The sequence below is a fragment of the Scleropages formosus genome, chromosome 1, assembly GCF_900964775.1.
Source record: "Scleropages formosus chromosome 1, fSclFor1.1, whole genome shotgun sequence".
Taxonomy (NCBI): Eukaryota; Metazoa; Chordata; class Actinopteri; order Osteoglossiformes; family Osteoglossidae; genus Scleropages; species Scleropages formosus.
In genome coordinates, this window is record NC_041806.1 from 47,323,852 (window position 1) to 47,349,094 (window position 25,243).

General features: G+C 45.2%; 1 protein-coding gene across 2 annotated transcripts; it reads left to right on the top strand.

The window, feature by feature from the left end:
- Window positions 1-1,805: 1,805 nt before the first annotated feature.
- ehd3 (EH-domain containing 3) lies at window positions 1,806-25,243 on the top strand. 2 transcript variants are annotated; one of them, XM_018742494.2, is made up of 7 exons: window positions 1,806-2,011; window positions 2,556-2,753; window positions 5,021-5,197; window positions 7,774-7,871; window positions 18,855-19,267; window positions 22,119-22,283; window positions 23,687-25,243. In XM_018742494.2, coding segments are annotated over exons 1-7 (1,581 nt in total). In that variant the 5' UTR covers window positions 1,806-2,009; the 3' UTR covers window positions 24,215-25,243. The 2 variants fall into 2 exon arrangements, with proteins under 2 accessions (XP_018598010.1, XP_018598009.1); XM_018742493.2 differs by having other exon boundaries at window positions 1,806-2,753.

Below are 25,243 nucleotides of genomic sequence, written 5' to 3' on the forward strand. Positions count from 1 at the left end.
ATCTTCCCTGATTAACATTCTTTCTTCCTATTTATAACAGTAATTTGAGAGTTATGCACCAGTACTACTACGAACAGGGGCTGTGGTGGCATAGCAGGCTTGGTAGGGTCCTGTGTTCTAGTAGGTCTGGGGTTCGAATCCTGCTTAGGGTGCCCCGCGATGGACTGGCCTCCCGTCCTGGGTGTGTCCCCCCCCCTCCAGCCCTGCGCTCTGTATTGCCGGCTTAGACTCATGTTCGTCGCGACCCCGCTTGGGATAAGCAGCTTCAGCCAATGTGTGTGTGTGTTAATATGAACCAATGTTAATCTTCATGCCATGGATGATGCTTTGAAGTAGAATGGAATTTTAAAACTCACCTTTGTCTGAAAGCTTTGTGAAATGAGAACATTCGCATGCTGGTGTTTAAAATCCAACTAATGCAAAAGAGACAGAGAGCCTTCCATCACAATCAGTAAGGGTTTTATTTTTCACCAACATACAGTATTTTTGTACTGATTGCAAAAGCTTATGTGTCGTGTAATAAACTGAGGACATGCATAATACAAATAATTCTTATTTATAGTTCTAGAGTGGGGGAGCGGTGGTGCAGCAGGCTTCGCCGGGTCCTGCTCTCTGGCAGGTTTGGGGTTGGAGTCTTGCTTGGGGTGTCTCGTGACGGACTGGTGTCCCATCCTGGGTGTGTCTCCTCCTCCTCTAGCCTCCTCTAGCCTTGCCCTGTGTTGCTGGGTTAGGCTCTGGTTCACCGCGATTGGGACAAGCAGCTTCAGCCAGTGTGTGTGCGTGTGCGGGCGTGTGTGTGTGTGTATAATTCCAGAAACCCTCAAACTGTAGAATATTTACACTAAGGCAAGTTATTTTTCTCCATCAGGTTTCACAGATTTCACTGTTGCATTTCGACACTCCACATTTTGAATATCAATTTCATTATGTAAAATTATGGAAATTCTGGAAAATTTAGCAAACCAGGCCAGGAGTCTAATATTATCCTGTAGTATAAAGCGTGTGAGCTTCACTGATTTGATTGACCTTTCGGCACATACATTAGGGTGACTTCTTCAGTTAGTTGCTCCTGCAGTTTTGATTTCTCTCTACTAAAGCTAGTGTTCTCTCTGTACCAGGTACAAAACTACTGGTTGCTGGGTCTGGTTACATATACATAAAAAATTATTAACCCCATTTTAATACAACACCGCTGGGTCACAGAGAATTTAAAGAGAATTTAAAACAACTGGTGCCATAAATGAACATACACAACGAGCATACACTTTTATCGATTTTAACAATCAGGTATGTTCCTATGTTAATTATAAACAGAGTGACAAAATCAAAGCGAGTACGAAATACATTCAGCAGCGTTTTGAGGCTGAAATTACTTTAATGGCCACTAGGGGGCGACTGGTACCGACTGACTATTATACGAAGTGGACGCCAGGGGCACTGTGTTTACTTTAGCAGCCGCTAGGGGCGCGCTGCTGGATCCCCGTTCACTGTTTTAATGGCCACTAGGGGCACACTATTAAACTCTGCTAGCCATTAGAGGCCCACGAGCTCACAATTTTATTGGCCGCTGAGGGTGCACTACTGGTAGCGGCTCATTATTTTAACGGCCGCTAGGGGCGCTCTGCGCATGCGCTCCACATTCTTAACGTTTACGACTCGACGGCACCCGACAACAAAAGCCGCACTGCCGATTTTTCTTCGGAGCCGCTAGGGACGCTGTGTAGGATTTCGGCGGTCCGTGGAAATGGCGCCTGCGTCACCTTGACGACCCCGCGCGGACGGGCAGCTGGGTGGGGCCTCGTGCCGGGGCTCTTCCTCGCGGCTCTGACATTTAAAGCGCCTGCGCTGCAGACGCCGGATAGCCTGCGGTCAGCGGAGCGACTGCGCAGCAGCGGGAACGGTGCATTTTTAACCGCACGTAGCATTAATCCTTTATCACTTTCACGGATAAAGAGTCGCTTTTAGTCCGTTTTCGGAGAAATCTGTGGAGAAGCGCCGCCGCAGCCTCAATGTAAGAAGGACGTCGTCATTCTGCACGCGCCGCGTCTCCTCCTGGACCGCTTCTCTCTGTCAATGAAAGATCTGCATCGTCTGCTCTTTATTTAATAATAATAATAATAAAAAATAATAATAATTATAATAATAAAGATGTGCATTTAACGTGTGGTTTGCGCATTTCGGCCGCGCGCGAAGAACAGCGGTCATATATTCATGTGAATGCATTGATGTTTTTTTTTTTGTTTTTTTTTATTTTTTTTAATGAAAATTGGTCTTAAACTTTAAAGCCTCGGAGGAGGAGACCGTTACGAAAGAGGAGGGGAAGACTAGAGTCCCTGCGAGCAATGTTTTGGTCTTAAACGCATGATTAGAGGTTACCATGATTTGCTGAAGGAGCCCCTTTTTTAACGGCCGATCAAGCAGAACCGACTTTGAAAAGTACATTAAAAAAAAATTGACACTGCATCTTCATCCTAGGCTCTGTGTGTAGAGTCTGCTGTCCTGTAGAGTACGTTGTAGGGTGTCACCATGTTCAGCTGGTTGGGTAACGATGACAGGAGGAAGAAGGACCCCGAGGTCTTCCAGACAGTCAGCGATGGACTCAAGAAGCTGTACAAGACCAAGCTTCTGCCCCTGGAGGAGCACTACAAGTTCCACGAGTTCCACTCGCCGGCCCTGGAGAACGCCGACTTTGACAACAAGCCCATGGTCCTCCTGGTGGGACAGTACTCCACTGGGAAGACCAGCTTTATCCGGTGGGTCCCTCATCTCACCTGGCAGTGTTGGGGGTAGGAGGGGTGATGGCGGCGATGTCACGGAGAGCTGTTGTTTGTTATGTAACTCGGACCTGCTTCTTCATGGACGCTGACTTTCCTCTGAGTAAATTCCTCGATCGAAGCTATTGCAGCAGGCGTGGGATTTAAATCAACAACCGTCGGATTGCAAGATGACCAAGCGCTGTGCCTCATGGATTTGTCTGCATGTGGACTCTAGCCCCTCCTGCTAGATAATGCATGTAAAAATTGATGCCTCTTCTTCCGATGGTCGTCTCGGGTGGTCTTCATCCTGCTTGTATAGATGGAATCAAAGGTTATGGTCAACGATGTGGTCAAACGAACTTAGCCAACAGGATAGACTACTTTCTTGCCGTGAGCCCTTGTTCCCTAGTTTTTCTTTCGAGGAAGTCAGCAATATGACCTTTCCTTATATATCTGCAAAAATTTAAATGTCATGGTCCTTCTGGGATGGAACAGTAAAAATATTTTTGCCCATTTTAAAATTCATCCCTCATAGGGTTTTCCAGGGTGTGACTTGTCTCCTTTACAGTAATAAGTATTACTCTGATTGGGGGGGGGGTTTAACCTCTTGACCTTGGCAATTAGAACATAGCTCTAGGTGGCATAGTGCTTAAAGATGCAGGCCTCCACCCAGAAGGTTGCCAGATAGTCTCAGAATTAGTAACTAGTGCATTTAAGAAATGATGCTTTACATACATTTCTCCATTAAAAATCTGTGCATCAATGGGTGGAATTGTAAGTATTAATTATTCAGTGGCATTTAAATTAGCCTAACTCAATAAAGGTATTCATGTCCTGTCTTTGTGGTCTGCTGATCCATGCAAGATATGTTTGAATCTTGCTGGATGCAGAGGATTAGTTCATATGATAGGATCACCTGTGGTCCCCCAATGGTGGTTGGTCATCATGAAGGACCTGGTTGTTGCCAGAGTGATGAGGGCTGAAACCTGCCAGATAGTGTTCAAAGTGCTTAGACCATAATAGGAACATATCAGGTCAGGTTTAGAGCATGGACACAAACACCAGCAGGACTTGACCCGTCCATTTGGCTTGGGGTGGGACAGGGCGGAGTGGAACGTGGCAGCGGTCTCGTGAAACCCATGTGATATTTTCAGTGGTTTAATTAGGGAAGCCCTTAAATTATAGCAACCCTGTGGAGGAATGTCCCGCAGTGGTGGGGGGTACAAACGATCTGGGTTGGTTACATGGGGGCTCATATAAAACATGGACTGTATGAATGTGGAGTGAGAAATCTCTTCCAGTACAAACTGTAAAGCTATTAATCTTACTTTATGCTAATAATAATAATAGCTATGGAGCAGTAGGTGGCATCAAAGGTCCCTGGTTCAAATCCCACTTCTACTTTTGAACCCTCGATTAAAATGCTTACCCTGCTTGATACAGTAAGCATTAGCCAGCTGTATAAATGGCTTAATCATTGTAAGCAGTTTTGTGTACAAACCTTCCGTTTTAAGTTACATTGAACAAAGGTGACAGTTGTGTTGTTAATAGTAACAATATAATAGGATAACTAACTAATAGTATTTGTGGTAATAGTCCATAGTTGTTTATTGCATGATTCTGGTTATTCTTGCCCCTTGTTAAAGGGGGCAGCTGGGCCACTTTGGCTACCTACTATTCTTCCCAGATTACATTACTCTTTAGGAATCATACAGGACTGTGCCTCGCTCTCTGTGTCTTACCTCAACAGGCCCCTTGTACTCTGTGGGCTGGCGGAGGGGTTGGTTTTTTTTTTTTTCTTTTGTTTTTAAATAAAATCACAGCATCCAAATAAGAACCACAAGAACACTGCGTTTCAGCTTGCTACAGTTGGTGTTGGGGGACTGGGGGCTGATACTGATCCCAGGCTATCTCGCACCCCCAGACAAGTCCTTGTCTGCTTTGTGTCTGTGTCTTTTCAAGTCAATAGGGCAACAGCAAATGTCCAAGCTTGAAGTGAAGACAAAAAATAGGAAAATTGATAAAAATTTAAAAAGATTCTACAAAATGACATATTTTCATCTTTAAGCGTAATTCCACGGCAGTGCATTTAAATTTAATAAATGTGTATTCACATTTTGGTTTATTAACAAGAGTTGCATTGATGTGGAGTAAGTTGGAGTTTGCTTTTTTTTTTTTTTTTTTTTTTTTTATTTAAATTAATGGAAGCTATTGGAAATGTGGGGAACTTACATACACCATTACCCCCCCCCCCCCCCCTACAGGTACCTCCTGGAGCAAGACTTCCCCGGCATGCGAATTGGTCCCGAACCCACCACAGATTCCTTCATAGCTGTGATGCACGGTGACATGGAGGGTCTGGTCCCTGGCAATGCCCTGGTGGTCGACCCGAAGAAACCCTTCCGGAAGCTCAATGCCTTTGGCAATGCCTTCCTTAACAGGTGTGGGGCGGGGGGTGAAACGAGGTGAAACCTTCTGTCCTCTCATCAGTTTCAGCACGTATGCTCAGACATCTGAAAAATGTAGAGGGTCCACATAGAAAATGCGCTCAGTGTGCCACACAGTCCTCTGGTTCTCATTAACGTTGTCTGCATAATGCTGTGTCAGTGTTCTTACCACACTTTTTAAGGGGGGTCATTTTTATTTCCTTAGTTATTCATAAAGGAAAATATTAAAGTATGTCATGAAGCTGATCTACAGTTTATAGTTGACTCATGCGTTCGCATACCGGAGCCTCAAATGATACGAGTCACGTTCCAGTCTTCCACCTGCTTCTCATTTGGGTTTTGGCTTTGCCATGCAAATGAGTTTTTCTCCACAGCTCTCTCCAGCTGTTTTAATTCAAGGTCTGGCTCATGCTTTTTGAGGGCAATGAACAAGGAGGCAAACTGAAAAGATACTTTGGTGCAACTGACCGATACATAACAAAACCCACTTCTGCCACCATCAACGTGCAGCATGAAAGAGCATATCTTGGAACAAACGCCAAAATGGGCAATATCCTCTTCTGCTTGAACATCAGATTGTTGTGGAATTAAATGGTGCCAGTTGCCCTGCTCTGTTGTGATTCCAAGATATGCTCTTTCATGCTCTGTGTTGATGGTGACAGAAGTGGGGTTTGGTTTGTTGCATGGCCGTTTCTGTTATTGAGTTGTGTGTGTAGTTTAGCAGTTCGCTGTATGTGGACACATGTGCGTGGCCCTTTGGCCCAGCCACTCCATCTCTTCTTATTCCCCATGCTGAAGGATGACATCATGGCCAGGAACGGATTCCTGAACCTGTGTTCGCATTCTTCCAATTCCAGCACTGATTGACTTGCCTGGTGCAGGCCAGCAAGCCCGTCTGTTTGCGCTGATCGGATGACAGTTGTGCAACTCTGCATAAGCTCTCTGTGGTACTGTTATTGTAAAGACCCACATGTCTAAACACAGAACTGAACTCTGCATAAACCCTATGCGTGTTAAAAGTCTTTTCATGCTGAAATGGGCTTTTTTTCTTGTTTGTGGTTATAAGAAAAATGACCTCCCGTGTCGTAATAATCATGGGCTTGTGGGTTTTAGGCAAAGGTTGCCATATTGACAGTCGACACTGATTCACATGGAATGTGAAGGGACCAAGCTTACCATGAAGAAGTAACCAAGAGGAAGCTGCGTGTAAAATGCTGACACTGAAAGATACTATGGAAGTGGGGGTTAGCGCTATTTAAAGTTACAAGTGTATTTTTAGTCAGATCTTCCTCTGGTTCTGGGATGTTGGCAACTTCAGCTCTTCCTGTTTTTGGAGGAATATTAATATTGGCCACAGTCTGTCTTGGTAAAACGTGCGAGGGGAAAAGAGTGAGCTGTGGTCCCCAATATGTCACACGTTTAAGGTTTGGAACCCAGTTCCCCTGACATTCTAGTGGATGTACCTCCTTGGGGGTGGGTGGGAACTTTAAATGCTCAATTACAAGAGAAGACTGTTCTTATGGGGTGCCTCAGTATTGCATTTCAAGTCTGTAGTACTTTTGAGTTTCCTATGTGACTTAAGTTGTTCCAATGAAATATTGATCTGTTAAACTCACTGATCTGGGTACAAGTTCCTGCAAAACAACAATATACATTTTAAATTGTATTAATGGAGTGACTCCACTTTTATGACTTTACCAGTAGCTGGGTGAACTCTACGGTGAGGAAGCTTCAGTGCCATTTCATATGTAGGGAGTATTTACTGTCCACTCAGTTTCCTTTGGCCTCGGGTTGGGGGGTGTCTTTTAATAAGTGGACTACAAAGACCTCTCTATCACTGAGTCAGCAGCCTGGCCTGTGCTTTAGATGAAAGATTTCTAAAGGGTAAAACAGAATGGTGTGGGTAGCGGGAAACTGCTCTGTGCCTCAAGGCATTGTTCTTGGTCCGGCCTTTTTCAGGAATGCCCACTTCTGCGCAAAGGTGTTATGTGACGGTGTAAGTAAGGACCTGCAATGTTACGGCAAGCAACTGCTGTAATCTAGCGGACATGCAAATACTGAGAACCTGGTGCTTCACCACCCAGGGGTGGGGTGGGTGTACATTCTTTTGGGAGGCTTTTAGTTCTGACCTTCCATGCCTTCATTGCATAGTGCCCCTCCCATCCTGCACTGACCTGTGCAGACTTGCTTCATCACACTCAGAAGGTTCTTTGGCCTCAATTCGAGACTGGAATGTGCTGCTGTGGTTCTGTTTTGGGGAGATATTGTATCACAAAGCCACTGATGATCAGAACTGGCTTCACAGAATGGGGGTCCACTGATTAACAGCACATCTCAGTGCAAACAGCAGCCCAAATCCACTCTTCCACCCAGAAGGTCACAGGTTTGAATCCCATCTGCTGCTGTAGTACCCTTGAGCAAGGTACTTGTCAGCATTATACAAGCCTAAATTGCTCCAGTAAAAAAAAAAAAAAAAAAAAAAAACCCTGTCCATTGCTTTGGAGAAAAGTGTCAGCTAAACTGATTAATGCAATATAATGTGTGAATCTGGCCTTGTGTCTCTCTTGCAGGTTTGTGTGTGCCCAGCTGCCCAACCCCGTGCTGGAGAGCATCAGTGTCATAGATACCCCAGGGATCCTGTCTGGGGAGAAGCAGAGGATTAGCAGAGGTAGGCCCCGCTGTGCCACCTGTTGGAGAGTAGCTCAGAGTGCTCTGCAGCAATTAACCCGTGGGGTGGATTTAGCTTGGAAATGTCTAGAACTTGGTTGCTCACCTGAATGGCACAACATGAGGATCTCAGACCTGTAGTGACTTGGATTTATTTAGATGATTGGCTCTGCATCTTATTGCATACCTAACACTTCATTGGTCAGGTACATTTGGACATATAAGGAATTTATGATGACAGTCTAGTACAACAATGGAGCAAGTAAAAGTCAACACAAAACAGACAGGAGGAGTATGAATGTCATTTTTGGTTTGATTTACTTGTGTAAGTCATTGTATAGTTGCATATCTAGTATTGTAAGTCACCTTGAACAAATGAGATAGATAAAGGTTAATAAATATAGTAATGGGTAGCGTTGTGGCACAGAGGGTATCATTGGTGCCTCACAGTAATTGCGCTAAGTGTTCAGATGTATTAGAATCCACAGTCCAAATGTGTTTCGGGTGAACTGATAATTATAAATTGCCAGTACTTTGTGTATGTGTGTAACTGATCTGGGTGGACTTCCGGACCACGAATCGAACAAGCTGTTGTGGGCAGCTGATGAATAATAGTGATAATACTCATCCAAACTGGAAATGCAGGCTACGGAGTATAGCGGATTCCATCAAAGGCAGGATCTCCTTAGTCCTGAATGGTTTAATGTCATGTGATGGTCACATTGTCACCTTTGCTACTGAGCCAAGTTGAACGTAGTGACTGCATGCCCAGCGCTGTTCCTACTACATGCTCTGCCCGGTGTTGTGAAAATGGTGTGTCCCAACCACTTGTGAAACAGTGCTGGCTTTAAATGTGAACTGTCATTTTATATTGGTGATAAACCTTAACAGTTCACGAGCATTGTACTTGGTATTTGAATTTGTATGTACGCTGCGTCTTCCACTTATGAACACAGTTGGGACTGAAAGTCTTCATAAATGATTGGTGATGGTGTGTTCCACTGACGTATGGATGAGTGACCCAGTGTAAGTTGTGTATCTAGCAGTGTAAGTCACCATGGTGAATAAGGTGTGTGGGCTCGTAACACTACATAGTTTGTTGGAAGTTGCTTTGGAGAAAAGCATCTGATAAATAAATGTAAATTAATTCACTACATCAAACTAAAACTAACTTAAAATAACTGAAAAATATCTTCTCTCCCCAAATGACTGTTTAATTACTACTTTTTATTGATGTAGCCCATAAACTTTTAAAGCTCATCATCATGTTCAGGAACACCACACAGGAGCTATAAACACAAACTCGCCCGAATGAATCCAGTTTCACACTTATAATTTCGGGGTGTGTTTTACTGCCAACTAATGGTAATTTTGCAGAATCGCAGGTCATGTTTAGTTTGCGAGAATTTTTTAAAAATTAAAAGGCAAGGAAAGTACAGTTAAAAAATACAAATTTAAAAAAAAAAAAATGTGTCTCCAAACATTCTTAACGCCAATGTTTTTAACTTGAGGACCTGGTGTTTTGAATCTTGAATCTTGAATCATGCTCTTGCCAACTTTGTCTATATTCAAGAGCTACATGCTGGAGCATGTGAGTGAGTTCTTTTAGCAGTATGTACCCAGTTACCTGTTGTTGACCATACTGGGAAAAATATTTTGTCTCAGTGGAGAGGACATCTGATCTCGGCTCACAAAAAGAAGTACGCAGACCCTTGAGCCATCTTCGCTAATATCCCATGGAAAACGATGTGCGTTCTAATGCTCTGGACCACAGAAAGGGGATATGCTGCTTTTGTGCTGATCTTACAGGGGCAGGCTTGCTTGACCAGTTCTTTGCCGTTGTCTGTGAGCTGATCTGAAAGTGACACGGAGGCTCAAGATACAGGACTATTATTCTTTCCCTTCAAGATCCAGATGTACTCGTTGTTGACGTCCTGTTCTTGCGGGATTGAGATTCTGTGATTCTGTGCCAGAGCAGATCTTCGGGGACCACTTTGCGTGTGCGAAAGGTACAAGGGGACATATTCATACAGTTCCATTGAGAATATGACAAGTCATGATTTCCCTCCCCATGTTTCTTCCTTAAAATTTGGCACGCCCCGTGTACATTCGGCACAGCTGTTTTGCTTTAGCTGCCGTGGCGCAAGCTCTTCGTCGAGATGCTCAGAGCAGGTTTGAGCATATTAAATGTAGGGAAGTGTGTCGGGGGAATTTCTAGCGAGGTTAATAAGATCAGCAGCTATGCTAAACTACAGTCTGGTTTTGACAGCTTGGGTTAGCGCCTGTTTCTGTTAGGAGGCTGGTTGCGTGCGCTGTGAAAGATTTGCCTGTCCTTGGCCGTTTATCTACATCGACTGACACGTCCCACACTTTAACGCTTGCAGCAGATGATCAGTGAACATTTTTGTGAAGCTACGAGACTCAGTTCTGGTCTTTTCATAAAGTTTAATGGTCTGACTCTAAGGTTTCGATGGACTTTTAGTCAAAATGCATCTCATGGTTATGTGTCTCTGTTTAGGACAAGATTACTGGGCCAAACAGTGCTGTGATATAAATACCACAATACGAGGCATGTTTCTGAGGTGTGTGTGTGCGGTTTAACGCTTCCTCTTGCTTTTAGTTGCTTCCTGTTCTGAGTTGGTGGCTTTGCTCGCTGCTAGTTGCTGCTTGCTGCACCTCTGTATATGACTATTAAGGCGCTGGGTGGCCTAGAGGTGGTGGTGGGAGCACATTGTGCGGGGCATGGGCAAAGAACAGGTCGGAAATCGGTCACTTTAACTGTATGATATGCCGCTTAGATCTGTTTGTGCTTTGGTTCCACAACGGGATGGGATGGTTCGAATAGCAGTTTGTGACTTATTATTGTCATGTTACCTTCATTAACATGATTGTAGGCTACAAAAATGGCATAAATGGGTTTTATTTTTTAAGGTGAAATTGAGTGGTTTAGTCCCATACAGTTTTAAGGCTTTTAGCTTTGTTTCAGTGTTGGCATTTCGGGTGTTCTGCCGCGTGCTGTGCTGCGGCAGCACGTAGGTGAAAGAGTTAAAGAAACTGAACGTGTCATCTGATATGAAAGGAAAATAAAATTGAGAGCCTTTCTGGCACAAGTGATGCACGGATGCTGCAGAATAAGGGTCTCTTTGTTCCTTGTTTGGGAACAAAAGATACGGGGCCCCATTTGAACCTGCAAAGTGTGGTTCCTCCTTCCAGTCCTCCTACTCGTCACCTGATATTGGCATAAGGTTGTCTTCAACGTGGCATGGGTTGGGATGGGATGCTGCAGATTCCTTTTCTAGATTGCATGTTCGCTTTGCGCATGGTTACTCCATTTCTCGCTGCAGGCTAAGCCCATCTGATGGCGCAGACCGTCGGCACTAATCGCCCCCCTGTTCCGGGTGTCAGCACTTTCCTTTGGCTGTTTGTCTCTTTCCGCTGCACTCTGAAACAACACCTGCCGTGTGCCGACGGGACGGGGGATTACAGCACGCTGGCAGCAGCGCGGGTGACAGTGCTCTCTCTGGACTTGAACTCGTACGAGCTCTGCGGTCAGGCTGGAGATCCAGGCACTTGGCATCCAAGGACTGTGGAGTATCAGAACTCCCAGCCTGCATTATACGTTGGTTTTTGACTGGTGTTGCCACTTGCCTTCCAGGTCCCAGACAAGGGAAACCCTGAGGACAGTTTTGATGTTGATGTCCCACCTGGGAATCTTGTGGAATGATGCTGATGTGTGTAAATAAATAGGAGAACTCGTCCTCTTCCGGTGCAGGACTCCTCCTGAATTGTGTGGGTTTCCCTCTTAGGTTCAGGGCTTGTGTGTGAGTGTGGTGGTACAGCTAGAGATGGGCAGAAAGACACTCCATGGGTCCTCTGTTGTTGATTGCGCTGTCAAAGTCCATGTTTTCTCATACTCCTGCATTTGAGGCTGCTGTTGTCCCACTACTGTTGCAGAACTGCTCCCTTTATGCCATTTGACCAGTTATTTGCAGGAGCAATGGTGTTTATGTTGGTTCTCCATGTGGGGTACTTTGACATTTAATTAATTTTATACTGTGTGTGTGTGTGTGTGTGTGTGTGTGTGTTTATAACAGTTGAAGTTATTCAGAACACTTTGAGCTTCAAAAAAGCTGCCTTGTTCTCCTCTGTTAACCCAACCTGTTCCCCATTTCCCACATTCCCCAAGGGTGTGTGAAAATCTGGCAGGGGAAGACTGATCACCTGTGTGGGTGGGTGTCCCATGGGCGCCCTTGCTGCCTGAGCCCTCGTTCTCATTAGCAATGTCATGCTGGTTTCGGAGCACTCCTGATAAGGCAGGCTGGCCGCTCCACGATGTTTTGGCTTGGACGTCCAGAAGACGCTGGATTCCCGGAGAACCGGAGCGCATGGAGGCGAGGAGGTATTTTTGCCACTTCAGGGGGTAAAGGCCAGTTAGGTGAAGAATTTCACATACACTTTTGGTGGTGTAGAGCTGGTGCCAGCTGGTGGCAGGGAGTCCCTGTGTGAGGTGACTCTGGTTCCCATGGGGGATGTTTTCAGAGTGGTTTGGAAGACGTTCCCATATGCTCAGTGCACTGACCCTATTCCCTGCGGCTCCCCCTCCCTGGGTCTCACACGATCGGCTCAGCTGAGTAACGCTTGGCTCAGTCTCACTATGTCCCGGAGAGGGGGAGCGTGGGGGCCCCTCGAGGGGATTTTCAGCATTCCGTTTGCAGATCCTGGTTCGCGGTGCATACGGCTCACTTTCAGCAGAAAAAGGACGATCGCCAGGCTGTTGTGCTTCGGCGAAGACTTGATCCGTAGGGCACCGCTCAAATACCTGTTGCATTGTTTCCTGGCGGAACCCCAACCCCCCTCCCCGATTCATCTTTGTATCTATGTTCTCCAGAAACCAGGTATCTGCATGTGTGCAACATATGTGTGATGGGTGGCTTTCACTTCCTCATCACAGTAATTTTTCACTGCACTTTTTCCCACGGACAAAAGTGGAAGTTGAAGGTGGTAACCCTTGATCCCCTGCATCAGCGTGCGTAATGGTATGGGCTTGACAATAAATGTTGTCTCACTGTTCACGATGGGTAGTTTTGGTCAAATTATCATAGTGGGATAGGTTGAATTGCTCTGATACCGTCCAGTGGACAGGTGCACAAAACGTTTAGTGAAGTATAAAGAAACGTGATGCAAAATGTTGATTGCAGTTGTTATAAAGGAACCATGTAATGTCACAATTTGGGCCCTGCTGCATTTTTGTTGTGATCATTTTCTCACTAGAAAGTCTCCAAATTTGGGGGAAAAAAAATCAACGTAGCCTCAGTGTACTTTACAGTTTTACGTTGGAGTCTCGCTTCCTTTCACGTCAATCCTGATCGCCTCTCTTTAATTACAATTTACAAGGATATTTTAAATGTGAATATTTATTTATTTTTGTCTTTCTAACAATGGACAGATGCAGAATTTGATGGAACAGGTAAAATATACCTGGCCTGGGGAGAATTAAATGGTTTTTAAAAATTGAATGACAAGCCCTATGGCCTTTAAGGTCCCCCCCCCCCCCAGCCAAATGAAATATACATCTGTGCAAAGCTCTAGGATCACCAAGTCGCGAGGTGTTCACGTGTGGTGTGGAGGGTCCTCCCACTGTCCCCCTTCCTCTTCCTGATGGGTCAGAGGGTAGAGGACCACCTGAAACGTCCCTCAGGATGTATAGCTAACACGCAAGCGCCTGTGCAACCTCCGTGGTTGTTTTTCTTTGTGTGTTCCCTTTGCGGCGGTGGTGTCTGGCCCAGCCCTCTCAGGGTCTGGCAGAAGAGCACGTTACGGAGAACCGCAGCCGGAGAAACCAAGCTGCCAGCCAACACCCCCACCCTCCTGGGGAGTGACTGCAGTGCAGGCCTCCCTGATGAAATGCTCTGTGTGCGTGCGTGTGTGTGCATGCGTGCTCAATTATTATTATTATTATTATTATTATTATTATTATTATTATTATTATTATTTGGAGGTATTTAAGTGTATCTGTGTATGCAGTACAACTGTCACAGTATGTATTATAGTGATGACGGATGTTTTGCTAAAAGATTTCAGAATAAGACACCATGCTTAAGGATAGAGCAGCTTCTCTCCACACAGGATCTGTGATCCTGTGATAATTTATTTCTAAAACCACACTGCTGTCAAGGGAGCATGCTGTTCAGGAAGATGCTGGCTGACTCAGTTACCCTCTGAGATACTGTTCTATCGCGGTATGTGATGCATCTAGCGGTACTGTGTGCATGGGTAAAGCTTCAGGACGGACCCAGGGACAGATGGATAGTGCAGCAGGTGGTGTGGTGGTTAGACCAGTCATGGTGCAGGGTTTGAGTCCCCATTCCTGCTGTAGCACCGTTGAACGAGGTACTTGCACTGATTTGATACGGTAAATATTACCCTGCTGTATAATAAGTGATTGGCTGTCTTGGAGAAAAGCATTAAAGAAAGAAATGAATGAATGTGAGATGGTCACGCTCCAGAAAGCAAGAGCCCCCGTGGACAAGCAGAGCTGAGCGAAGCTGTGAATTTCCCAGCTGCCACGTCACCAGGTCCTTCTCACATCCTGTTAGGCTTTGGCGCTGACGGCCCCGTTTCCATAGAGCCGCACCACTTTGCTGAGTGTTTTAAGAGAAAAGGAAAGTAAAACAGATTGAGATTGCAAATGAGGAGAACACGGGCTCCACGATGCTTTCTGCTGTCGTCGTGTACAGTGTGCCATCTCCTGGCTGCCCGTCGCTGAGCGCGTGGGGCCGCTGCTCCGACATCAGCATCCGGCACGGGATCTGTTGGGTTGTGCTGCTGAACTGTCAGATTTATATTGTTTTAACAGTGTAGAAATGGGGTACAGTCACTATCTACCTATGGCTCCACAGGTGCTCCTGTTTGGCGCCAACCTGTGCGTATGCCTTCTTTGCACAGCCAATACATCCTTAAAGAGACCAATTGCTTTGCCTTGTTCATCAGCAACAAAAACAAGAATGCAATGATGCGTATAACACAACGACAAAAACGGCAGTATTTTGACAGTGTGATCAGGTACCTTTGCCCGCGAAGTCCATTGTCCAAAAAGGCATCCAGAAATTGCATGTTATACAGATCAGACATTTTTTTATTTAATGTATTAAATCGAGGTCTATATTGCCTTGTAGAACGACAGAATATTACTACTGAATTAATAAAACTCAAAGAAATAAAAGTAACACATCCAAATAAGTTCTAAGCTGAGCAAACTGATCTTCTTAAATATTTTTAACGTATTAAAATTCTAGGGGGTGCGGTGGCGCAGTGGGTTGGACCGCAGTCCTGCTCTTCGGTGGGTCTGGGGTTCAAGTCCCACTTGGGGTGCCTTGCGGCGGACTGGCGTCCCGTCCTGGGTGTGTCCCCTTCCCCCTCTGGCCTTACGCCCTGTGTTGCCGGGTAGGCTCCGGTTCCCCGTGACCCCGTGAGGGACAAGCGGTTCTGAAAATGTATGTATGTATGTATTAAAATTCTTCTATCTTTGATTGCATAAACATCCCAGGTAGTCATTTTAAATGGAAACCTGTATAATTACCAGAAGACAAGAATCTAACCCCGGTAAGACAGTCTGTCATTTATGAAAACAAGAGCTAGAAAACGTGACCTGAAGTAAGAAGAAGAAGAGAGAAACTGAACATCCTCTTTTTAAGTGGTGTGTGTGCTGCAGAAGAGCTTTGGTAGCAAAGTGCATTGTCTGCATCGTCTTAATGGCAAGCTGTGAAATTCGGACACGATGCCAGTTAAAAGCAGACCTGCAGGAGCATGGGTCTGAAAGCGATGCTGCGGATCCCATTATGCCCTTTTGTTGTTCTCCATTTTCATTGTCATTTCTCCTTCTCTCCCTGTACGCAGCCACCCGCGACGAGGGCTATAGCTGGCTGCGTAGGTGCCCCTATGGAGGTATTATTTTGGGAGCTCACATCTGTCAAGTGCTGCTAAAGTGCTTTTTGCCAGCCCTCAAATAACTAGGACCCCACCCCTAATTTAACCGTACCCGCAGTCACAAATGTATTAATTCCTGCTCTAATGCCACGCCCCCTCCCAGTTTCACAGCTCTTATTGGCCTGTGTCGTCCAGCGGAAGTGGATCCTCTACCCACCGTTTTCTTTTGCAGTCAGACTCTCGTCTCTTGGTGTCCACTGTTGGAGCTGCATCCTCTTTTGAGCACCTGGACGCTTAATTCATGTTGCTGGCCATTTGGCAGCTTGATTCTTAATGTCAGGTGACTTAAACTCCGCCGCAAAAGGAACTGACCCATCCTCCCACTTCCGCCTGCAGGCCGTAATAAAGCCCCACGTGAAACTGCCAAATCAAAAGGGATGGTGTCCATCCATCTACTTTGTGCCCAAGATGTCATCCTGAGGAGTGATGGACTCTTGGGCCATTTTTCATGCCACTGATTTGAACCATTAACCTGCTAATTCAACCCTGAATTGTGGTTATAGAACGTTGCACAGGTAGTTTATACGATACACAGGTAAGGAGGAACACCATGAGGTGTTTGACCGATCAGTCGGGTGCTGCTACCGCCTGCTGACTTGACTGATGGTTTGTCTTTTCTATACCGAGCACATATATTCTGATTTTAAGTCAGTGGAGATTAAGGAAACTCCTGAACCTTCGATTCGGGGATTGGGAATCTTTACGTATTGACTTGTGTTATTCTTGCACACAATTTATTAGGTTTGTGTTGCTGGATCGAACCATGTCTGTGCGAGACAGTCTTTGCAGCATTTGACTCAGTATGTCATGAGACTCTGCCCTGGAGTTGTTGACCCTCACAGCACCATAAGCAGATGTTTCTGTGGGGAGGGGGGGGTTGATTTTGCTGCATGACAGTTTACTTTGATTTTCCTGGTAGCTCATAACAAGCGGGACCTTCCAAAGGTCCATAAAAAGTAGGGAAAGAACAAATAACTGACTTCGTGTGTCAGTCTGTTTTCAGTAATCTTTCTGTCCTCACAAAAAACTTTTTTTTTAAAGCTAGAATGGAGGGAAAGCCTTAAATTCTGTAAAAATTAGATCTTAAAACTCATCTCGCATGATCTCTTTATAATAAGAATTATCTGTACACTGTTGTATTACCATTCATCTTTCTGTGCCAGTGCTAAAATACCTGTACAGAACAGTTCCACAACAATGACGAGATTATTGTAGAGGACATGCATGATTTGTAGAGTTAGTGATGACAGAACCATATTGATGTGATGTTAATACAGACTGAAAAGCGCAGTGTCTCCTATAGTGATCCAGGTTACAGTGGGGCCATTTATTGTGTAAAAATGGTCGAAAGTATAGTAAAGTATTGTACTTTTGCTGAGATGTACGTCGCTTTGGACAAAAGCTCCTGCTAAATGAATAAATGTAAATGTGGACTGAGTGTTGCCAGCTTTCCCCATAGCAATGCTAAGTATCATCAGTCAACACCTCAGAGCCATAAATACTCAAAGTATGAATTTCTTTTAAATATGTTAGATTATTTTTATACTGAAATGTATAGTGCTGTATAAAAGGGCAGCTGGTAGCATAGTGGTTAGATCTGCTCCTTTGGACTCACAGGTTGGGTTGAAAACCTCCTCTAGCTGTAAAATCCTTGAGCAAGGTACTTGTCCTGAAAGTGCTCTAGTAATAACTGTCCAGCTGTATATATGGGCTTTTATAATCGCAAAACAATCTATTAAAAAGAAAAACAAATATAAAACCATAAATGCCGATTGTGGGGCAGTGAATAGCGTAGTGGTTAGAGCTGCTGCCTTTGGTTCACAGGTTTTAATCTCACCTACTGCTATAGTACCCTTGAGCAACATACTTAGATTTGCTTCAGTAAAATTACCCCAATGTATAATGGGTAGATAATTGTATGTTACTTTGGAGAAAAGCATCAGCTAAATGAATAAATGTAATTAATTGTAGGCAACTTAACATTGTAAATTTTGGACGGTTTTCTGCAGCCTTTGTGACTTTGATTTCAAGTTAAAATGAGTGTCTGAATGTGTCTCTTTAGTTTCTTGCGAATGAACAGTTTACTTGGTGATGCTGGAGACCGTAATCAGAGTGCGTTTTTGTTTCACTTTTGAATCTCTTCATCCACTTTAAAAGTCTGACATTATCCATCATCCAGTCTCTGCATTCAGACTAGAAAACAAATTGCTCTATTAGATTAGGAGCCATTTGTGGGAATTACGCTGATTCGCTGACCTTGGAGGAGCACGCTACCGCCTCTTTCTTGTCCTCTGAAATTGCTGTCGGGAAGCGGCGCTTGGTCATCTGCGAGTTATTACAGCTCCCGCTCAACGATACGCGGTCGGCCTTGTTCGTTCTCACTGCTGAAGGACCACACGGTCAGCCATATTGTCAAAGTGTTGAAAAAACCACATGGTCAGTGTTCTTTGCAGCACCCAGAGACTGCATCTCGCTGATCTCATGTCTTTGTTTTTTGCCATTGTGCTCCGGTGTGGCACCTGTGCACCGTCAGGCCTGGGAAGGAACAGCATGTCCACTGCACTTCCTGTTTTTAAAAGACCGGCAAGGCCAGCGGTGGGAGATCTCGAGGGTGTATCCTGCTGAGTTACACCCGAATATGAAGACGCACGAATGAGAAGCAAATGTGACACGTGCGCTCATCCGTAGCGTGTCCTGGGGCAGATTGTGTACGGCCAGCTGCAGGTCGTATCCCGGCCTGGACTCGGGACTCTTTGTCCTGCCAGTGACGGCTGTTTGTTTGTGTGTTTTTAGGGTTCACCCCCAGGGTAGAGGCCCATTGTGCAATGAGCTTTTGGGTTCCTCACATTCCCCCTCCATGTCCCAGTTGGACACCTCTATGTAAACGTGGTTTCTGTTCTCAAGGGTCTTTGACTAATGGGAGGAATGCAGTCCTGCTGGTCATTGACCCCTCCCCCTTTCCCGGCCCCCCTCTGGCCTCTCTCCCCCTCTTTCTCAGGCTACGATTTTGCGGCGGTCCTGGAGTGGTTCGCCGAGCGCGTGGATCGCATCATCCTCTTGTTCGACGCACACAAACTGGACATCTCGGACGAGTTCTCGGAGGTGATCCGCGCCCTCAAGAATCATGAGGACAAAATCCGCGTAGTGCTTAACAAGGCCGACCAGATCGAGACGCAGCAGCTCATGCGCGTCTACGGTGCTCTCATGTGGTCGCTGGGCAAGATTGTCAACACGCCCGAGGTCATTCGCGTCTACATCGGCTCCTTCTGGTCACAACCCCTGCTGATTCCAGACAACCGCAAGCTGTTTGAGGCCGAGGAGCAGGACCTGTTCAAAGACATCCAGTCCCTTCCAAGGAATGCGGCCCTACGCAAGCTCAATGACCTCATCAAGAGGGCGCGGCTGGCTAAGGTAAGCCCCGCCCCTTCTTCTCTGGCTATCTTCTCCTTCATTGCATAGGCATGTGGTAAACGGAAGTGGGTTTATCATCTCTGAACTTCAGTAGATGTTCAAGCAGCTGATGTTGCTGATTTATTGTCTTAATGTGGATTCTTTTAGCGTAGAGTAACTTTGAGAACCTCCAAAGGAGCCGGAGACATGGGATACCATGTGATAGCATTTGGAACCAATGTGCAATCAAGGTCCTGTATTCTCCTGCACATTATGGAGCATGAATATGCAGCTGCTTGTGTAATGTACATTGGTTCATACGGTGGAATGTAACAAATTAACTCTGCTCTCTCACTTTGTTTATGTAATGCATTTATTGTATTTTTCTGCGATATGTACATCGCTTTGGAGGAGCGCATCTGCTAAGTGAATGAATGTAAATGTAATATTCCAACAGAATTGTGGCTCATAGTTACCTTTTTGCTGGTATGTCTTGATGCACTGTGATGCGAGCAGAGGATGGTCAGCCGCACATGTGCTCTATTTTTATCAGAGAGAGCCTTTAATTCATGGACGCGCCTTTTAATACGGTCATCCATTAGTTCAGCGGGGTCTGTAGAGAAGCTTCTGCCTTGCTGGATCAGAGCCGAGCCACAGGAGACCGTTGATGGGACTCGTATCTCGAGTGACAGGATAACTGCCCCCTTCAGCGGAGCTGTAATTTTCTGCTTGGAACAGTGTGTGACCCCATTGTGAGGGCTGGGAGTTCTTTTTTGTCATTGTGTAATGAGGTCATAAAGCATCTGAGAAGATGGAACACAAATTGCACACACAATTGGGGTGAAGAGTCCAAACACACATCAGAGAAGGTTAAAACTGTCATTTCTGCAAGGATGAGTATGAAGCATAACACTTATTTACACTACAGTGATTGTTTAATATGGTGCAGATAGGGTATGATGGTTTTTCCCCTAGAATACGAAAACTGTTTTTTGGTAACTGGCTTTATTCCTCACTTGCCAAAGGGAAATCAGTTTTTCTGTCAGATGAGAACAAGTGGGTTCTGAAAGTAGAATCTGTGCCATTTAATGGATTATGTTCCAGTGATTATGCAGTGGTGTGTGTGTGTGTGTGTGTAGTGTGTTTGTTCACACCTTTATCACACATTTGGAACCAACAACAGGGAATCCTCCATATGACACAACTTCTAATTATGTGGGTTCCTCAAAAAGGAGGTCCACTTGAAGACCTCAAATTCAGGGAAAGACCCAAGTTTGGTTATGGTTTGGGGTTGTTCCTAGTACAACTGTATTACTATCCTTGTGCCATTTAATTGTAATGCCCCCCCAAGTTATTGGGTAGAGGATCCAAGGAATGAATGGCTCTTGTTTGTTCTTGCTTGTTTTCTACCCTGTGAGAGACGAGTAAAGAGCAAGTAACGGTTGGGCGATTCTTTGCCAGTGCAGGCTATCAGGATTCCTGTTTTTTTTTTTCTTTCCCCCTTTCTTTCCTCTTTTCTCCTTGGCCTTGTGGTTTTGAGTGCTGGAAACGACTGCTGCCAGATGTGCGTGCTGCTCACTGCAACTGAGAAGGATGGGCGTGTGGTCGAGTTGAGGAACAAGTGAATACTGAGCGTCCTAAAAAGACCTTATAAGCTGCAGAGTGTGAAACAGCAGAAGTCTGTGGCGTAAAGGTGAAACAATGCTCAGATTTCAAATGTGTGGCTCTTATTTCTGCAAAGGAGGTAATGTCACGAACAGTGGTGCTCCACAGGGAATGAGTTCGCCAGAAGACTGCAGTGTCCTCAGCCTCCCCTTTACTCCATTGGTATTCTGTTAAGTTTCTTAGTCTTTCAAAGCAGATTAAAGCCCATTCCGTTAAATTCTGTGTCACCCGTTGCTTTTGTTGACTGTGGTAAATGTATGAGAGCTTTGGGTATGGGAGGATCAGAGCAAAATGTCTATGACGCAGAGATGCCTTTGCCGATATGCGGGAGCTCTGCCTTCCAGCAAACATGTGCTCAGCCCTGGCCCGGAGACCTCGTCTCCTTTTCGTGCCATCAGTGACCATGACCCAGCAGTGAGGGGACAGATCCTGTGTTCCATGAGTAGGGGGGGTTGGCCACCTTTCAACAGCTGTGTACTCCCTCTGTCCCGGGAGGAACAAAGCTCTTACTCTGCTTCCAGCGGTCCTGCAGTAACTCTTCGTCATCGCATGCACCGAGATTTTCAGGCAGAGTGTCAGTCTTTACTCATTGCTTTGGGTCATATCTAACTGCTTTTACCCCAGGGAAGCGGAAGGCCAAGTGGCCGAACGTGCAGATTTTTAATTAGGTTTGATGATAAGGAAGGGCTCAGGTGGAGCAAAGATGGCCCACATTCCAGGACTAGGGATAATATGGATCCTTTCCCATGTGGTTTTCTCCCCTTTTCCTTTTCAGGTGTCAAGAGTCAACTAGCCCAGTGTGGCCTACTGCGTACACAGCAAACCACACACTTTGGGCTCCTGTAAATATGTGAAACCTCTTGGTCATAGTCAAATAGAAGGGGACAATTTCATAAATAAATCAAGTTGGTAATCCGAAGTACTTTTAATACTCCCTTGCAAAACCATTAACGTCGATACAAACTCAAGGTATTCATTTGGATCATGGGCAACTCAACATGCTTTGTTTTCAGGTGGCACCAGGTAGCTTGATGGTTGATATAGGTTGAATTTTGAATTTTTATGCACCAGAAGTGCAACAAAAGTGTCCAGAAGTGCACCTTCACAAGGGCCACAATAATGCTGGTCTATACACTACTAGCCAGACATCTTTCTGTGTTCATTGGGCATTTTGCATCGTCAACAGTCTCCTGCTGTGCTCCTCCAGGTCCATGCATACATCATTAGCTCACTGAAAAAGGAGATGCCTGCTGTTTTTGGGAAGGAGAACAAGAAGAAGGAGCTGATCAACAGCCTTGGAGAGATCTATGCACGCATAGAGAGGGAGCATCAAATCTCTCCGGGTGACTTCCCCAACCTCAAGAAGATGCAGGTGAGAGGCTGCTTCCTCAGAGGGGACCTTAACCTGGACACAATGACCTTCAGAAGTAGACATCTAGAGCTCTACAGAAGCTTCCCAAGATGAGGGAAAGCCACAGTTTGTCTGTCCCTCCAAGAAAGTCACTGGAAATAGAATTCAAAGTTGTAATTCAGTATATTTTTGTAAATCACTCTTCTCATCAGAATGACACAGCACTGAAGTGTTACTGGGAACGATCCAGTGTTACAAGGCGTGATAAGCAACAATTATAGTTACAGCTGGTAGCGTTGTGGTTAGAGCTGCTGCCATTGGATCCAAAGGTTACAGGTTGAATCCCACCTCCAGCTGTAGTACCCTTGAGTAAGGTGCTTATCTTAAATTTCTTTAGTAAAATTACCTGGCTACATAAATGGGTATGTAATTGTAACTACATTAACACCGTAAGTCACTTTGGAGAAAAGTGTCAGGTAAATGAACAAATGTAAGTTATAGAGTAAGGCACCTGAGGAGAGGAAAACAAAAAAAATCTAACTGTAAAGAAACGGAGAAATAAACCTTTTGGAGTTCAAGTACCAGTAGTTGTCCACCACTCCTGGGCATTTTGTGTTCACAGGGGACCGCTCTGAATAAATATAAACAAAATTAAGAGGGCTGAATCACCTGTTGTGGTTAAAAACCATTTTCCATAATGTTTTAGTTCCCTTCCAAACTGATCACATTTATGGTTCATCAGAATTCCTGATGTCTATTAATATGCTTTTTTTGTTGTTTTTGTTTGTTCCCCTTCCCATTATGAGTTACTACAGTCTCAATCTTCATCAGGAATGCAGTGCAGAACTTTGGTTATTCTTAATATGTATACACCAATCCAAATGGTTTCCATTCCAAACATTCTCAGTTATGCGTCATACACAGTGTTGATGAAAGACAGATGGACTGTAGGTGTTTCTGCGCTGGAGGCCAGAAACTAAAGCCAGTCGAGATGGATGTATTCCATTCTGGCGCTTTTCCATGTACAGTTTACTTGCTGAAGTCCATCAGAGTAGGTGTATTAACACTGTCAGATTGTTGGTCCGATCAAACCCACTCGTGTTACTCGGGTTGGTTGTACTTTAGGAAGGCAGTAGGATTTGCACATTCTTTTGTTGCAGTTTCCAGCTAGTTCACTGAAGGTGTTTTGGAAGAAAGGAGCCTCAGCTGGCTTTTGCAAGCAGAAAAATCAGCTGATAGCAGGAAAGCAGTTTGCTCGGTAATTTATCATTAAACCTGTAGGAAGGTAGAAAGTACAGTTTTCTCTAAATGACAAAAGTGCACACACTCTCTGTGGTTCTTTGAAGTCCAGGATACAGCTCATAGAAACCCATATCTCCTTCTGCTTCTATTCTCTTTTGCATCCTTTCATCTATGTGCCACAGGACCAGCTCCAGTCTCATGACCTAAACAAGTTCCAGCCCCTGAAGATGAAACTGCTGGATGCAGTGGATGACATGCTGGCGCATGACATTGCCCAGCTGATGGTGCTGGTTCGGCAGGAGGAGACCCAGAGGCCCAATCAGGTGGTAAAGGGTGGGGCCTTTGATGGTACGCTGAACGGTCCCTTCGGCCATGGCTACGGCGAGGGTGCCGGTGAGGGAATCGATGAGCTCGAGTGGGTGGTGGCCCGTGACAAGCCCATGTACGATGAAATCTTCTACACCCTTTCTCCCGTCAATGGCAAGGTGACGGGGGCCAATGCCAAGAAAGAGATGGTGAAGTCGAAGCTGCCAAACACGGTCCTAGGCAAGATCTGGAAGTTGGCTGACATTGACAAGGACGGCATGCTAGACGACGAGGAGTTTGCCTTGGCCAACCATCTCATCAAAGTCAAACTGGAGGGTCATGAGCTGCCCAGCGAGCTCCCACCACACCTTGTCCCCCCCTCCAAGAGGAAAAACCCAGAATAAAAAGGTGGAGCTGGAGGGGCAGGGCAAGGGGAGGGACCGACAAAGAAGCCATGTGAGTGGTAGGGCTAGAATGTTGAGCGGAAGAGGCAAGTGAGCAGGACTGGTGAACCGCACTTCGGCATGCGTATAGGAAAAGACTAAACTCTTGTGTTTTGTGGTAATACTCAGTGTAAGGGGTGGGAGGAGGGGATGGGGAGCAGGCTTGGGAAAAGTTTGCTGTTCATTGGTTTTGTCTTTGTTTGGTTGGGTTTTTTTTTTTTTTTTTTTTTAAGAATTAACTAGTCCTGCTGGTTCCTGGAGGTTTATTTAGGTGAGAGCTGAAGGAAAGCAGTGCAAAGGACTTCTACACACCACACGCCCACAGACCTCCCCAAGGGGACTTCACTGTTCGCCAACTCCACACGCATCTCTGCTGCAAGAAAGGAAGCCGAATTTGAAGGAGCTTGACAGAAGAAGAAAGTTTCTCCTTGTCTTCACTTTACTGGTCTTGTCAATGTGTCTTTTTCACCTGGGATCCGAGGCATGCTTTATGGGCGGGTGGGGGGAGACGAAGCAAACACATAAAGCTTCAGTCTTACTACTACTTGTGCTGATAGATATTATCCTAGATTAAAAAATGTGTATTCAAATCATGTACTGATATGAACCCTTTTTTAAAGTAGATCTAGCGGCATTTTCTTCTTGTAAACAGGCAGCATCGTGAGACACACAAGCTCTGCCTAGCCTGACAGAAAGACTGTTAAACTGTATAGCTGTCGGAAATTTGAGTCAAAACTTCTAAATGTCTAGTACTGAAACCGCCTTTAGAATTAGTGTCCCAATCTACTGACCGTATGTTAATGTCTAAATAGTGTGGCAATTATATAGAGTATATATAGGATAAATTTTTAAGTTTACCGGGAAGGGGAGATGTCGAGATACCTCTGTGAGCAAGAGTATTGCTATCGCTGTATGGCTTCCATTAGGAGGTGACCATGCTTTTTGTCCTTTAACTGTTGTCACATTTAAAAAAAAAAAAAAAAAAAAAAA